The sequence below is a fragment of the Somniosus microcephalus genome, chromosome 27, assembly GCF_052327205.1.
Source record: "Somniosus microcephalus isolate GS21.2 chromosome 27, FLI_Smic_1.0, whole genome shotgun sequence".
NCBI lineage: Eukaryota > Metazoa > Chordata > Chondrichthyes > Squaliformes > Somniosidae > Somniosus > Somniosus microcephalus.
Window position 1 is genome coordinate 47,525,638 of NC_141013.1, and position 16,934 is coordinate 47,542,571.

The 16,934-nt window shown below is 47.0% G+C and overlaps 1 protein-coding gene across 1 annotated transcript in view; it reads left to right on the forward strand.

Annotated features, from left to right (window-relative positions):
- The window catches only part of aldh1a3 (aldehyde dehydrogenase 1 family, member A3), a 264,382-nt gene that overhangs the window by 174,013 nt on the left and 73,435 nt on the right, over nucleotides 1–16,934 (forward strand). Inside the window, exon 9 of the mRNA XM_085968931.1 lies at nucleotides 3,389–3,573. Within this exon, the coding sequence (XP_085825057.1) occupies nucleotides 3,389–3,573 (185 nt within the window). The remainder of the gene's footprint in view (nucleotides 1–3,388; nucleotides 3,574–16,934) is intronic.

A 16,934-nucleotide genomic window follows, 5' to 3' on the forward strand; every position in this document is an offset into this window, starting at 1 on the left:
CCTGTTCTATCTCCCTGGTAAATACGGAAGCAAAGTAATTATTTAATGGCCCTGAAATTAGGATCGGGAGCTTGCCGCGCGTGCAAGCCCCCGATGTGCACTCACCCTGCGCGCCGACATCTGAAGCCCGGGCCTGCTCGCATTTCCTGTCACTGGCCCGGTTCAGATGTCGGCGCGATGTGCTTGCCTGATCCAGCGGCGTAGTTAGTGCGATGTGCCGGCTGGGATCAGGTGAGCACTGTGCAGCCAATCAGGGGAGGGGAAACTCATTCATGAGTTTGATAGTAAGAACTGTCAAACTCATGAAAAGTACGGGCGCCCAAAAGACTACTTTAACTTTAATTAAAATTTTAAAAAACATCCCAATAATTAAATAAACTATAAATAACTTTTAAAAACTATTTAAAACAATTAATCAAATTTTTGAAAAAAATAATTTTTTACGAAATCGGGTCTAAAAATAAACTTGCCTTACTGTAAAGTCCTTAAAAACAATGACGCTGTGGAAAAAATGCAATAATTTTAAATAATAGACCACTTACCTTCAAGAATCCACTCCTTACGCCTCCTTTTTTCATTTCTAAAAAGTTCAGGCCCTTGCACACGCGCAAACCTGTCAAAAAGAAGGAAGTTCAACGCGTGCGCGCAGGACCTCTTAACCCCTTGGTTCGATGGAGAGGAAATGCTGGTTTCCTGCGCATGCTGAAATCTGGCACTTCCAACGGGCCGACGCGTCAGTACACCATCCGTACTCACGCGTTGGGACCAGAATTACTGGCCCAATATCTCTGCCATCTCTCTATCACTGTCTGTGGTATTATCCTGTCCATCCCTTAGTGGCCCTAGTCCTATCCCTACCTTCCTTTTTTATTGATGTGCCTGTAAAACATTTTACTATTTTGTTTTATGTTCCTTGATAATTTAATTTCATAGTTCCTCTTTGCCTTCCTAATTGTTTTTTGACTTCTCTCCTAATCTCTTCATATTCTCCCTTATCATGCTCTCCCCTGCTGTCCATGTACATAATCTATGCCTCTTTCCTTACCCTCAATTTTTCCCTTCTGGCTTTATTCATCCATGGTGTCTCATAAGTGTTTAGCTTGTTCCTGTTTTTTAGCAGAATATATTTTTCCTGGACTCTGTTGAACACCGTTTTAAATGTTTCCCATTGCTGTTCTACATCAATGTTTGTCAATATTGTTGTCCATTTTATTTTCCCAAGTTCTATTCACAGCCCCTCAAAATCAGCTTTTCTCAAATCTATTACCCTAGTCTTCGTCATACTTATGTCCTTCTCAATTATTATATTATGGTCACTATTGCCTAGATGTTCCCCTACCTTTACTTCTCTTATCTGCTCTGGTTCATTCCCCATTACTAGATCCAATATCGAATCCTTGTTGTGCATTTTACATATTGGGTTAGAAAGGATTCCTGTACACATGCTAGGAACTCCATTCCCTTATCTCCTTTACCTACCTCTTCTGTCCAATGACTATCTGGGTTGTTGAAATCCCCCATGATTTTTTCTCTGTCTTTTACTAATTTCCCTAATTTGTTTGCAACCCCTCTATCAGATCCTCTCTTTACTTTCTCTGTTCCAAAGTAAAGAGCCCCAGTCTCTCCTCTCATGAGGCCCAGACTCACGAGTGCCTGAAACATGAGGCCCAGACTCGAAACTGTGCCTGAACCGTGAGGCCCAGACTCGGCACTGTGCCTGAACTGAGAGACCCAGACTCGGCACTGCCTGAACCGAGAGACCCAGACTCGAAACTGTGCCGGAACCGTGAGGCCCAGACTCGGCACTGTGCCTGAACCGTGAGGCCCAGACTCGGCACTGTGCCTGAACCGTGAGGCCCAGACTCGGCACTGTGCCTGAAACGTGAGGCCCAGACTCGGCACTGTACCTGAACCGAGAGGCCCAGACTTGGCACTGTGCCTGAACCGAGAGGCCCAGACTTGGCACTGTGCCTGAACCGTGAGGCCCAGACTCGGCACTGTGCCTGAACCGTGAGGCCCAGACTCGGCACCGTGCCTGAACCGTGAGGCCCAGACTCGGCACTGTACCTGAACCGTGAGGCCCAGACTCGGCACTGTGCCTGAACCGAGAGACCCAGACTCGGCACTGTGCCTGAACCGAGAGGCCCAGACTCGGCACTGTGCCTGAACCGAGAGGCCCAGACTCGGCACTGTGCCTGAACCGTGAGGCCCAGACTCGGCACTGTGCCTGAACTGAGAGACCCAGACTCGGCACTGCCTGAACCGAGAGACCCAGACTCGGCACTGTGCCTGAACCGTGAGGCCCAGACTCGAAACTGTGCCGGAACCGTGAGGCCCAGACTCGGCACTGTGCCTGAACCGTGAGGCCCAGACTTGGCACTGTGCCTGAACCGTGAGGCCCAGACTCGACACTGTGCCTGAACCGTGAGGCCCAGACTCGGCACTGTGCCTGAACCGAGAGACCCAGACTCGGCACTGCCTGAACCGTGAGGCCCAGACTCGAAACTGTGCCGGAACCGTGAGGCCCAGACTCGGCACTGTGCCTGAACCGTGAGGCCCAGACTCGGCACTGTGCCTGAACCGAGAGACCCAGACTCGGCACTGCCTGAACCGTGAGGCCCAGACTCGAAACTGTGCCGGAACCGTGAGGCCCAGACTCGACACTGTGCCTGAACCGTGAGGCCCAGACTCGGCACTGTGCCTGAACCGAGAGACCCAGACTCGGCACTGCCTGAACCGTGAGGCCCAGACTCGAAACTGTGCCGGAACCGTGAGGCCCAGACTCGACACTGTGCCTGAACCGTGAGGCCCAGACTCGGCACTGTGCCTGAACCGAGAGACCCAGACTCGGCACTGCCTGAACCGTGAGGCCCAGACTCGAAACTGTGCCGGAACCGTGAGGCCCAGACTCGGCACTGTGCCTGAACCGTGAGGCCCAGACTCGGCACTGTGCCTGAACCGTGAGGCCCAGACTCGGCACTGTGCCTGAACCGTGAGGCCCAGACTCGGCACTGTGCCTGAACCGTGAGGCCCAGACTCGGCACTGTGCCTGAACCGTGAGGCCCAGACTCGGCACTGTGCCTGAACCGTGAGGCCCAGACTCGGCACTGTGCCTGAACCGTGAGGCCCAGACTCGGCACTGTGCCTGAACCGAGAGGCCCAGACTCGCGAGTGCCTGAACCGAGAGACTCAACGATCGATTGGAAATGGGTTTTAAATCTCTGGGGTCGCAAATTGCCTCAGAACTGCTCCCACTCCGTAAATGGGGTTTCTGTCGCACTTTCGGCAATGTTGTGGCAGCGGAGTGGGCGAAGTCCTGGCTCACTGGTATTTTCAGGGAGGAGACGATGGCTGTAATCTTTAAACACATTATTTTCCCTTTGCCCAGTGGCCCTGGCAGTCGACTGTGCTTCACAGGGAGCCTTCTTTAACCAAGGCCAGTGCTGCACTGCTGCAGGTCGAGTGTTCGTGGAGGAGCCAATATATGAGGAGTTTGTCCGGCGCAGTGTGGAACGGCTCAAAACAAGAGTGGTGGGCAATCCTTTCGATCCGAAAACTGAGCAAGGACCTCAGGTAGGAGAAAATTGGTGGGAGTTTGCTGACAGACTTGAAAATAAACTTTAGGCCACAGGATGATTTGTTCATCAACATAAATCTTCCTGGAATATCTGAAGGATGGATTTATATTGTGCGATCTAGCTGCAGCGATCGTTCCTTTCTCTCTGTGAGTGCAGGAGGGCTGTGGCCTGAGTGTTGCTGAACGGGGTATCAGCATGTTGATTGGGGAGGTGATCAGGTCAGGTAGCTGTTAGTTACATTGCACAGACAGAGCCAAGCTGGGACTGTAACAAACTATTTAAGATCTAGACCAGTTGGTCTGTTGTTACCCTTTCCCCCTCACCCCATCACCGGTACCTAAATCTTGAGCCACCTCCCTAAACCCCTTCACCTCTCGACTTCTCCATCCACCTTTAAAACCTTCTTAAACCCATCTCTTTCATAGAAACATAGAAACATAGAAGATAGGAGCAGGAGTAGGCCATTCGGCCCTTCGAGCCTGCTCCGCCATTCAGTGAGATCACGGCTGATCATCCAAATTCAGTAACCTGTCCCTGCCTTCTCCCCATATCCCTTGATCCCTTTAGCCTCAAGAAATATATCCAACTCTTTCTTGAATATATTTAATGAACTGGCCTCCACCGCCCTCTGTGGCAGAGAATTCCACAGGTTCACCACTCTCTGGGTGAAGAAATTCCTCCTCATTTCAGTCCTAAATGGCTTAACCCTTATCCTTAGACTATGACCCCTGGTTCTGGACTCCCTGGCCATCAGAAACATCCTTTCTGCATCTAGTCTGTCCAGACCTGACAGAATTTTATAGTTTTCGATGAGATCCCCTCTCAATCTTCTAAACTCCAGTGAGTACAAGCCCAATCGACACAATCTCTCCTCATACGTCATTCCTGCCATCCCAGGTATCAGCCTGGTGAATCTTCGCTGCACTCCCTCCATGGCAAGAACGTCCTTCCTCAGGTAAGGTGACCAAAACTGCACACAATACTCAAGGTGCGGTCTCACCAAGGCCCTGTACAACTGCAGCAAGACATCCTTGTTCTTGTACTCGAACCCTCTTGCTATGAAGGCCAACATACCATTTGCCTTCTTAACTGCCTGCTGCACCTGCATGCTTACCTTCAGCGACTGGTGCACAATAACACCCAGGTCTCTTTGCACTTCCCCTTCTCCCAATCTATAGCCATTCAAATAATAATCTGCCTTCCTGTTTTTGCCACCAAAGTGGATAACCTCACATTTATCCACATTATAGTGCATTTGCCATGTTTCTGCCCAATCACCCAACCTGTCCAAATCGTACTGGAGTTTCACGACATCCTCCTCACAGCTTACCCTTCCACCCAGCTTTGTGTCATCTGCAAATTTGGAGATACTACATCCAATTCCCTCGTCCAGATCATTAATATATATTGTGAACAGCTGGGGTCCTAGGACCGATCCTTGCGGTACCCCACTAGTCACTGCCTGCCACTCGGAAAACGACCCGTTTATTCCAACTCTTTGCTTTCTGTCCGCCAACCAGTTCTCTATCCAAGTCAATACCTTGCCCCCAATCCCATGTGCCTTAATTTTGTACGCTAATCTCTTATGTGGGACCTTATCGAAAGCCTTCTGAAAGTCCAAATACACCACATCCACTGGTTCCCCCTTATCTATTTTACCAGTTACATCCTCAAAAAATTCCAGTAGATTAGTCAAGCATGATTTACCTTTTGTAAATCCATGTTGACTTTGTCCGATCCTGTCACTGCTTTCCAAGTGCTCTGTTATTACATCTTTTATAATGGACTCTTGCATTTTCCCCACTACCGATGTCAGGCTTACCGGTCTATAATTCCCCGCTTTTTCTCTACCACCTTTTTTGAATAGTGGGGTAACATTAGCTACCCTCCAATCCATGGGTACTGTTCCAGAGCCTATCGAGTTCTGGAAGATGACCAGCAATGCATCTACTATCTCTAGGGCCACTTCCTTAAGTACCCTGGGATGTAGACCATCAGGCCCTGGGGATTTATCGGCCTTCAGTCCCATCAATTTTCCTAACACCATTTCCCTACAAATACTGATTTCTTTCAGTTCCTCCCTCTCATTAGACTCTATGTTCCCCGGCATCTCTGGGAGGTTATTTTTGTCCTCCTTTGTGAAGACAGAACCAAAGTATATATTTAGTTGGTCTGCCATTTCCTTGTTTCCCATTATAAATTCCCCTGATTCTGACTGTAAGGGACCTACGCTTGACTTCACCAATCTTTTTCTCTTCACATATCTATAAAAGCTTTTACAGTCAGTTTTTATGTTCCTTGCTAGCTTTTGTTTTGTTTTCCCTTTCTTAATTAATCCCTTTGTCCTCCTTTGTTGACTCCTAAACTGCTCTCAATCCTCAGGATTATTGCTTTTTCTAGCCAATTTATATGTCCTCTCCTTGGATCTTACGCTATCCCTAATTTCCCTTGTTAGACACGGTTGAGTCACCTTTTTTGTTTTATTTTTATGCCAAACTGGGATGAACAAATTCTGTAGCTCATCCATTTGGTCTTTGAATGTTTGCCATTGCCTATCCACCGTCAACCCTTTGAGTGCCAATCAATCCTACCCAACTCGTTCCTCAGACCATCATAGTTTCCTTTATTTAAATTGAGGACCCTTGTCTCTGAGTCAACTTCTTCATTCTCCATCTTAATGAAGAATTCGATCATATTATGATCGCTCCGACCCAAGGGGCCTCGTACAACAAGATTGCTAATTAATCCTTTCTCGTTACATAATACCCAGTCTAAGATGGCCTGATCTCTGGTTGGTTCCTCGACATATTGGTCCAGGAAACCATCCCGTAAACACTCCAGGAGTTCCTCCTCCACAGTATTGTTACTAATTTGGCTGGCCCAATCTATATGTAGATTAAAGTCACCCATGATGACTGCTGTGCCCTTATTGCACGCTTCTTTAATTTCCCTTTTAATGCCATCCCCAACCTCCGCCTTACTGTTTGGAGGTCTATATACCACTCCCACTAATGTTTTTTTCCCCTTAGTATTTCTCAATTCTACCCATACAGATTCCACATCATCAGAGCTAATATCCTTCATTACAATTGTATTAATCCCTTCTTTAACCAGTAATGCTACCCCACCTCCCTTTCCTTTTTGCCTATCTTTCCTGAATATTGAATACCCCTGGATGTTGAGTTCCCAGTCTTGGCCATCCTTGAGCCATGTTTCCGTAATCCCAACCAAATCATATTTGTTTACCTCTATTTGCGCAGCCAATTCATCCACCTTATTACAAATGCTCCTCGCATTAAGACACAAAGCCTTCAGGCTTGTTTTTTTAACGCTCTTAGACCTATTAGAATTATTATTTACTGTGGCCACGTTTGATTTAAACCGTTGATTTCTCTGACTGCCACTTTTGTTTTTCTCCTTCCTATCTTTTGCTTTTATCCCTGTTTTCCTTTCCTCTGTCTCCCTGCTCAGGTTCCCAACACCCTGCCATTTTAGTTTAAACCCCCCCGAACAGTGCTAGCAAACCTCCCCGCAAGGATATTTGTCCCGCTCTGGTTCAGGTGCAACCCGTCCGACTTGTACAAGTCCCACCTTCCCCAGAAACAGGCCCAGTGATCCAGGAAACTAAAGCCCTCCCTCCTGCACCAACTCATTAGGCATGCATTCATCTGCTCTATCCTCCTATTCCTATACTCACTAGCACATGGCACCAGGAGTAATCCAGAGATTACAACCTTTGAGGTCCTACTCTTTAATCTGCTACCTAGCTCCCTAAATTCTTGCTGCAGGACCTCATCCCTCTTCCTACCTATGTCATTGGTCCCAATGTGAACCACGACCTCTGCCTGTTCACCCTCCCCCTTCAGAATGCCCTGCAGCCGTTCAGTGACATCCTTGACCCTGGCACCAGGGATGCAACAAACCATCCTGGAGTCACGTCTATGGCCACAGAAAGGCCTATCTGTTCCCCTTACGATAGAATCCCCTACCACTATTGCTCTCCCACTCTTTTTCCACCCTTCCTGAGCAGCAGAAGCACCCCTGGTGCCAGGAAGTTGGCTGCTGCTGCCTTCCCCTGGTGAGTCATCCCCCTCAACAGTATCCAAACTGGTATACCTGTTTGAAAGGGGGATGGCCACAGGGGTCCCCTGCACTACCTGCCTGCTTCTATTGCTCCGCCTGGTGGTCACCCATTTCCCTTCTGCTTGTGCTGCCCTACCCTGCGGCGTGACCAACTCATCAAACGTGTAATCCACGACCCTCTCGGCATCGTGAATGCTCCACAACCCATCCATACACAGCTCCAGTGCCTCCATACGGCCCATTAGTAGCTGCAGCTGGATGCATTTCTGGCACACATGGTCGTCAGGGACACTGGCAGTGTCCCTGAATTCCCACATAGAGCAAGAGGAGCATAACATGGGGCTGGGCTCTCCTGGCATGACTTACCCCTTTAATTAATTTAAATTAATTCAATACCGCCAGTTAAAGATTCTGGCCTAGAAATTCAGTGGCCTGCGCCACCAGTTTGCGCCCAAAGAGGGCTTTTGCGCCACTATGCAAACCTACCATGATATTTAGCGGGGCGCTAATGGCGGCGTTAGCCATTAGCGCTGCGCCGCCACCGATGACGTCATCGGTGTGCGCAGCGCCCCGCTATTGCCCCGCTGGCCATATTTAGTTGCTGCCGCCTCCCCCGCGCCGGCCGCAAACAGCGACCGGTACACGGGGCCTACCTGTGCCGGTAGTGGGGCGAGTTAAGGTGGAGGTGCGGCCGGCCGCTTTTTCGGCGGCCGCCTGCCCGCACCTCCGTCCCCGGCCTCCTACACCGCCCCCCCCGCGGCATTGCCGGCTGTTTCCAGAGAGCCCGGCACTTCTCCTTGGTGCCGGGTTCATTTGCCGGCACTCGCGAGCGGGGATCGCGCTGTTGCAGGCACCTCCCCCTTAAGAGTGGGAGGAAGGCCTGCAGTACCGCAGGCTGCCGTGCCGCAGCGGGTGGCGCTGCGGCACTTTACACGCCGATATTCAGTTTCAGCACCCCAAGCGGGGCGCCGAAACCCTTGTTTAGCGGCCGGCTTCCACTTGGGGCGCTGAAAGTGAATTTCTCGCTGGCGCAAGTGGCTCCGCGCGCAGCGGTAATTCCGGCGCCCAGGCGAGCTGGGCGCCCCTAACTGAATTTCTAGGCCATAATCTAGGGCACTTATTTACCAACTGTCCCCACTACACCACAGAGACCCAAGAAAATATAAACCGCAGAATTTAAGCTTGTAATGAAAAGGAGAAAGAAATACTCACCAACCAATCACTTCCCAATCTCCAGTCACCTCTCCCACCACAGCATCTTCCTGGGGAGGTGTGTCTATGTTGAAGGCACTGCAGCGTGACTTGTTGCTCTCTTGTTGTGTCTGCTGTGGTTGGTTCTCTTTATTTTCAAACCAGAGGTCCTGAGTCAACTTTCTACATTTGACTAATATTCAAATTTGGTTCTTTTATTAAATGGGTTTCAATTGTCCAGACCACAGTGGGAGCAGATTATCCCGCGGTGGGGGGGGTATATTATCCTGGGGTGGGAGGTGGATTATCCCGGGGGGGGGCGGTGGATTATCCCTGAGGGGGGGGGGGTGGATTATCCCGGGGGCGGGGGGTGGATTATCCCGGGGGCGGGGGGTGGATTATCCCGGGGCGGGGGGTGGATTATCCCGGGGGGTGTGGATTATCCCGGCGGCGGGGGGGGGTGGATTATCCCGGAGGGCAGTTAGATTATCCTGGAGGGCAGTTAGATTATTCCTGTGAGAAACATTTCTGAGCCAAACGATGGGCGAAAGTGTATTTTCTGTCGGTAACTCTCAGTCCCAGGCTCCACAGACCCTGCCCCACTCTCTGAGTTGAGAAATATGTGGTGCCCTTGGGAATTAAAGGATTAAAATGTAAACTCTGATTACCTCATGAGTACATCAGCCTCTGAACATGCATGATTATTAATTAAACGAGGAAATGCTTTGCTCCACACAGCCCATTTCACAATTTAAACACATACTAAGCTCTTATTATCTGGCTTTTCTGTCAAACCAAGATGTTTACATAGTCCCAAACTTGTTTGGGTTCATTATGAAATCACAAGATCACTCTGACATCTTCAATATATTAATCCTTCAGCATTACAGATGTGCTGTCACTGATAACACACTACAATGGGTCTGTTTGTCTGTCACAGAGCTGCCCATGGAATTTCTGCTGTGTACGATGTTTGTTTTATATTCATGAGGGTGAATCTGGCACTCGTCAAAATCTCTGATATCAACTTTAAGCAAAGGAAATAATTTCTAAAAATTAATAATTGCATTTTTATTGTAGGTGTGGAGTTAGGTAAAGGGGAAGAGTTACATAGCAGAAAGGGGAGAGGCCTGAAAAATGAAAGGGGAGGGGCACATGATTATAAAGTTAGATCCTTCATTTTCCCCTCTTTCAGGATTGTTTCTATTCTTTTACTTGCTAATGGTGTCAGCTCACTGGCGTGTACCTCCTGGATTTCACTTTACACCCCATTATATAACAACAACAACAACTTGTATTTCTTTAGCGCCTTTAATGTAGTAAAATGTCCCAAGGCGCCTCACAGGAGTATTACAAGACAAAACATTTGACACTGAGCCACATAAGAATAAATTGGGGCAGGTGACCAAAAGCTTGGTCAAAGAGGTCGGTTTTAAGAAGCGTCTTAAAGGAGGAAAGAGAGGTAGCGAGGCGGAGAGGTTTAGGCAGGGAATTCCAGAGCTTAGGCCCAGGCAATAGAAGGCACGGCCACCAATGGTTGAGTGATTATAATCGGGGATGCTCAAGAGGGTAGAATTAGAGGAGTGCAGATATCTCGGGGGGTTGTAGGGCTGAAGGAGATTACAGAGATAGGGAGGGGCGAGGCCATGGAGGGATTTGAAAACAAGGATGAGAATTTTGAAATCGAGGCGCTGCTTAACCAAGAGCCAATGTAGGTCAGTGAGTACAGGGGTGATGGGTGAACGGGACTTGGTGCGAGTTAGGACATGGGTAGCTGAGGTTTGGATGACCTCAAGTTTGGATTATAAGTTTGGATTACATGAATCATTGCGTCTACATCACATAAACAGGCTGTTCGGCCCAATTGGTCTGTGCCGTGTTTACACTCCACACGAGCCCCCTCCCACTCCAAGTACCCTTTCCCACCCTGCCCCATATGCCTCTATTCCCTTCTCTCTTGTGTAAGCACCAAGCCCCCCCAAAAATGCATCAATGTTCTCTGCTTCAATCGCTCCTAGTGGCAGCGAGTTCCACATTCTCACCACTCGCCGTGTAAAGAAATTCTTCCTAAATTCTGTGATGAATCAGAAATTGGCTCAGTTAGAGGAAGCCAAGGCCCATTGTACGTGGAGCTGTGTGAGATGAGGGGAAGGTCCCTCAGGGTCCGTGCAGTTCGCCTTGTCATTGTACGCAAACAATCTGGAAGTAGGGACAGAAACAAAACTGTTGATGATTTTACATATTACATAAAATTACATAGAATTACAACACGGAAACAGCCGTTCCACCCACCCAGCACCTGTTGGTGTTCAGTCTCCATGCAACAACAACAACTTGCATTTATATAGCGCATTTAATGGAGCAAAACGTCCCAAGGTGTTTCACAAGAGCAATATCTATCAAAACATTTTTGACACTGAGCCACAGAAGGAGATATCAGGACAGAAGACCAAAAGCTTGGCCAAAGAAGTAGATTTTAAGGAACATCTTAAAGGAAGAGAGAGAGGCAAAGAGGCAGAGAGGTTTAGGGAGGGAATTCCAGAGCCTAGCGCCTAGACAGCTGAAGGCACGGCCGCCAATGGTGGAGTGATTAAAATCAAAGATGCGCAAGAGGCCAGAATTGGAGGAACGCAGAGATCTCGAAGGCTTGTAGGGCTGGAGGAGGTTACAGAGACAGGGAGGGGTGAGGCCATGGAGGGATTTGAAAACAAAGATGAGGATTTTAAATTTGAGGCGTTGTCAGACAGGAGCCAGTGTAGGTCAGTGAGCACAGGGGTGATGGGTGAGTGAGACTTGTAGCAAGTTAAGATATGGGCAGGAGAGTGTTGGATGACGACATGTTTATATAGGGTGGAAAATGGGAGGCTGGCCAGGAGATGATTGGAATAGTTAAGTCTAGATAAAACAAAGCACTATCCTAATCCTATGTGCCCCTCCTGTTCCCCTCCTATCCCTTTATCCACCTCCGTAACATCGCCCGTCTCCGCCCTTGCCCCAGCTCATCCGCTGCTAAAACCCTCATCCATGCCTTTGTTACCTCTAGACTTGACTATTCCAACACACTCCTGGCTGGCCTCCCACATTCCACCCTACGTAAACCTGAGGTCATCCAAAACTCGGCTGCCCGTGTCCTAACTCGCACCAAGTCCCGTTCGCCCATCACCCCTGTACTCACTGACCTACATCGGCTCCCGGTTAAGCAGCGCCTCGATTTCAAAATTCTCATCCTTGTTTTCAAATCCCTCCATGGCCTCGCCCCTCCCTATCTCTGTAATCTCCTTCAGCCCCACAACCCCCTGAGATATCTGCGCTCCTCTAATTCCACCCTCTTGAGCATCCCTGATTATAATCGCTCAACTATTGGCGACTATGCCTTCTGTTGCCTGGGCCCTCAGCTCTGGAATTCCCTGCCTAAACCTCTCCGCCTCGCTACCTCTCTTTTCTCCTTGAAGATGTTCCTTAAAACCTACCTCTTTGATCACCTGCCCTAATTTATCCTTATGTGGCTCGGTGTCAAATTTTTGTCATAAAATACTCCTGTGCAGCGCCTTGGGGCGTTTTACTACGTTAAAGGCGCTATATAAATACAAGCTGCTGTTTACTTCAATCACCTCTCTAACCTAGTTTTAAATGTTGCCATGGTCTCTGCATCAATCACTAATTCTGGTCGTGCTTTCCACAGTCTCCTGTGTATAAACTTGTCTTCTGCTTTCTGTCCTAAATCTCTTACATTTAATGCTATATCTAGGTCCCTCGTGTAATGATCAATAACATGTCATTCTATAGTGGACACTAGGTGGAGCCGTAGAGCTGTATATAGCTGTATGTATATAAGACTACACTACCCAGCTGTATGTATATTAAGACTACATTACCCATGAGGCACTAGGCTACCCACAAGGCAGCAGTCAAGATGGATGCCTCTACAGATACTGTACCTAGTCCACATGTGCTCAATAAAAGTGTCTAGCAAAAGCTAGCTGTGTTCATAATAAGAATGTCTATTTATTAATGAACATAAGATGGTACCAGGATTGGTGAAGATCTGCTGAAAATTGTGAAAAGCGACATGGAGAATTTGAAGCCACCAGAGCGTTTGAAACTCACAGGAAATATCGACTACAATTGGCAGACTTTTAAACAACAATTCGAACTCTACATTGCAGCCATCAGATTCGGTACGAAGCCAGATGCAAGGAAGATAGCATTGCTGCTTACGGTTGCAGGCCCACAGGCAATAGAGGTATTTAATACATTTGTATTTAATCCAGAGGAGAACAGAGAAAAATTAGAAGATGTGCAAAAAAAATTTGACGCACATTGCTCTCCCAAAAAGAATGAGACCTATGAAAGATACATCTTCCGTTCTCGGACACAGCAGCAAAATGAGACTTTTGATAGCTTTATAACTGATCTGAAACTGAAAGCACAGACATGTAATTTCTCTGAGCTCAAAGCATCCATGATTCATGACCAGATTGTGTTTGGTATTCATGATAAAAAAGTCAGGGAACGTCTGTTGAGAGAAACCGAACTAAATTTGGAAAATGCAGTGAAAATATGCTAAGCCAGCGAGCTAGCTCGAAAGCACGCGAAGACTTTCAGTGAAATCAATAATGATGCGATTGTAATGAGTGATAATGCTGCTGTCAGTGCTGTGTCCTACAAGGGGAAGAAACGTGGGCAGAACAGAAATGAAAAGCAATCGGAGGATGAAATTTTTAATTGTAAACGCTGTGGTTACAAACACCAGTTAAGACAATGCCCAGCGTTTGGAAAAATGTGCACAAAGTGTAATGGAAAGAATCACTTTGCCAAACAATGCTTTTCAAAAGTAAAAACTAAGAAAGGGCAACGAGTTAATGTAATTGAGGACACTGATTTAAGTGAGACATTTCTTGTAGGAATGGTGTCATGTGACAATATCAAAAAGGATACAGAAAATGTGCAGCCCTCAGAAATGGACAATGCTGAACATAAAGTTAATGCAGTAAAAGAGGACAAATGGATGATCCCACTGCAGGTAAATGGAGCATTAGTTACATTGAAACTAGACACTGGGGCAAAAGCAAACTTAATCAGTATGAGTGACATTAACAATATGAAAGCAAAGCCCAAAATACAGAAAAAGTCAGTACTACTGAAGGACTATAATGGACAGAAAATAGATAGCTTAGGTGTATGCAGACTTAAAGTGACAGTCAAAGACAAAGTGCATCATCTCATGTTTTCTGTTGTGGCTGAAAGACTTGATTCACTACTGGGTGACAAAGCTTGTGAGGACTTAGAACAGGTCAAGAGAGTCTACCGTATAAACTGTGCCATAAGCAGACCAGATGACTCGGTGGATTCTGTAGTGAATAATTTCCAGGATGTGTTCAAAGGATTTGGAGTTCAACCATTCACTTACAAGATCCAGCTAAAGGAGAATGCTCAGCCAGTGGTACATGCTCCACGAAGAGTTCCAGCACCCCTGCGTGACCGGTTCAAGAATGAACTGGACAGAATGACCACACTAGGAGTCATCAGGAAAGTCGAAGAGCCAACAGACTGGGTTAACTCCATGGTATGTGTAAAGAAAAAGAACAATGATCTAAGAATATGCATGGATCCAAAGGACTTAAATGCAAACATCAAATGTGAACACTACCAGATTCCCAAGCGAGAAGAAATCACCAGTGAAATGTCAGGTGCCAGATACTTTACAAAGCTCGATGCCTCACAAGGATTTTGGCAACTAAAACTGGATGAAGAGAGCACCAAATACTGTATCTTCAACACACCATTTGGCAGGTATTGTTTCCTCAGAATGCCTTTCGGGATAATATCTGCATCTGAAATCTTTCATAGAGCGATGGAACACATAATTGAAGGTCTGGAAGGAATTCGGGTCTATGTTGATGACATCATCATCTGGGGCTCCACACTGAAAGAACACAATGAGAGACTAACTAAAGCGTTACAGAGCATACACCGGAATGGACTGAAGCTCAACAAAGCCAAGTGTCAGTTTGGCGTCCAGGAAGTCACTTTCCTAGGAGACAATCTATCTGGTAAAGGAATAGAACCAGATACGGAAAAAGTAAACGCCATACTCAAAATGCCCCGACCCACTGACAAAAAAGGAGTGCTACGCATCATGGGGATGATAAACTTCATTGGAAAGTTCATTCCTAACTTGTCAGCCAAGACAGCCTGTCTGCGAGACCTGCTACATAAAACAAATGAGTTCGCATGGACAGAAAGACATGAACAAGAGTGGATAAACCTCAAAACAGTGCTGACAACCACACCTGTACTCACCTTCTTTGACCCAACAAAAAGAATCAAAGTGTCAACGGATGCATCAAAAGATGGCCTAGGTGCGGTCTTGCTACAAGTAGAGGGTGAAGATTGGAAGCCTGTTGCCTATGCCTCCAGGTCTATGACTGATACTGAGTGTCGATACGCCCAGATTGAAAAGGAATGTCCAGGCTTGGTAGTTGACTAGAAAAGTTTCATGGCTACATATATGGACTTCCCACCTTCACAGTTGAGGCAGACCACAGCCCTCTGGTTGCCATCATAAAAAAAAAACCTGAATGAGATGTCTCCAAGGATTCAACAACTCATGATGAAGCTGCAAAGATATGACTTTGAACTGATCTACACACCAGGCAAATACATAGTGTTAGCAGATGCACTATCCCGAGCACCCACAACGAGTCATGTGAGCTCTACTGAAGAAGACGTGGATGTTCATGTGAGTATGGTCACTGCTGCGCTGCCCGTGTCAGACACAAAATCAAAGCAAATAGCAGAAGAAACAGTAAAAGATACAGTATTACAAACAGTAATAGAGAACATTCATCATGGTTGGCCAAAAGGTTCCTGTCCAAAATATTTTCACATAAGGTCAGAATTGAGTGTCGCAAGTGGACTATTACTAAAACAGAACAGAATAGTCATTCCACAGGCTCTACGTCAAGACATGCTCAAAAGGATTCATGAGGGACACCTCGGAATTGAAAAATGCAAAAGGAGGGCAAGAGACACTGTTTATTGGCCTGGCATAAATAAGGACATTGAGAACATGATAGGCAAATGTGAGACATGTCAGAAACACCAAAACAAACAAGCAAAGGAACCAATGATAGTAGCTGACATACCAACAGCACCATGGCAAAAGGTTGGTATGGACCTTTTTCATTTAAATGGTAAAGACTATCTAATAGTGATTAACTACTATTCTAACTATCCTGAGGTGGCGCTGCTCTCAAGCACCACAGCAAGCAGTGTCATAATGCATGTGAAATCCATCTTCGCCAGACATGGAATTCCCAGGATTGCCGTTAACGACAATGGTCCGTGCTTCAACTGTAAGGAGTGGCAACAGTTTGCAGCACATTATGACTTTCAGCACATCACATCCAGTCCTTTGTATGCTCAGTCAAATGGTAAGGCAGAGAAAGGTGTTCAAGTTCTCAAGCAGCTACTGAAGAAAGCGACAGAAAGCAAGTTTGATCCTTATCTCGCCCTGCTGAGCTACCGAGCCTCACCTTTAGACTGTGGTTCTTCACCTGCTGAACTACTAATGGGTCGCAAGTTGCGCACCACGCTATCCTGCTGTGCAAAAGAACAGCAAAGTGAGGAGCTGAGACAGAGACTTCAACTGTTAAAGCTGAAACAGAAATCATACTATGACAAGTCATCCAAAACTCTAAAACCATTGACAAGGGATGATGTTGTCAGGATTGAGGATCCAGATGCATGGAACAGGAAAGCTACAGTTCTTGAGGAAGTAGGACCAAGGTCATACACTGTTAGAACTGAGGAAGGACAGATTCTCAGGAGGAACCGCCGTTCCCTCCTAAAAACACAAGAGACTATTCAAGACCAGATTGATGACAATGCCGCAACTGCATCTTGTCATTCACCGCCAGATCAATCTCATGAAGACACATCAGACTTACCCATGTTGAGAAGATCCACACGTGAAGTAAAAAAGCCTGATAGACTTAATCTTTGAGTACAATGTAAAGCTTTGAAAATGTGTTGACTTTTGAAAATGTTTATGTTTATAGAGCACTAACAAAAGTGTTA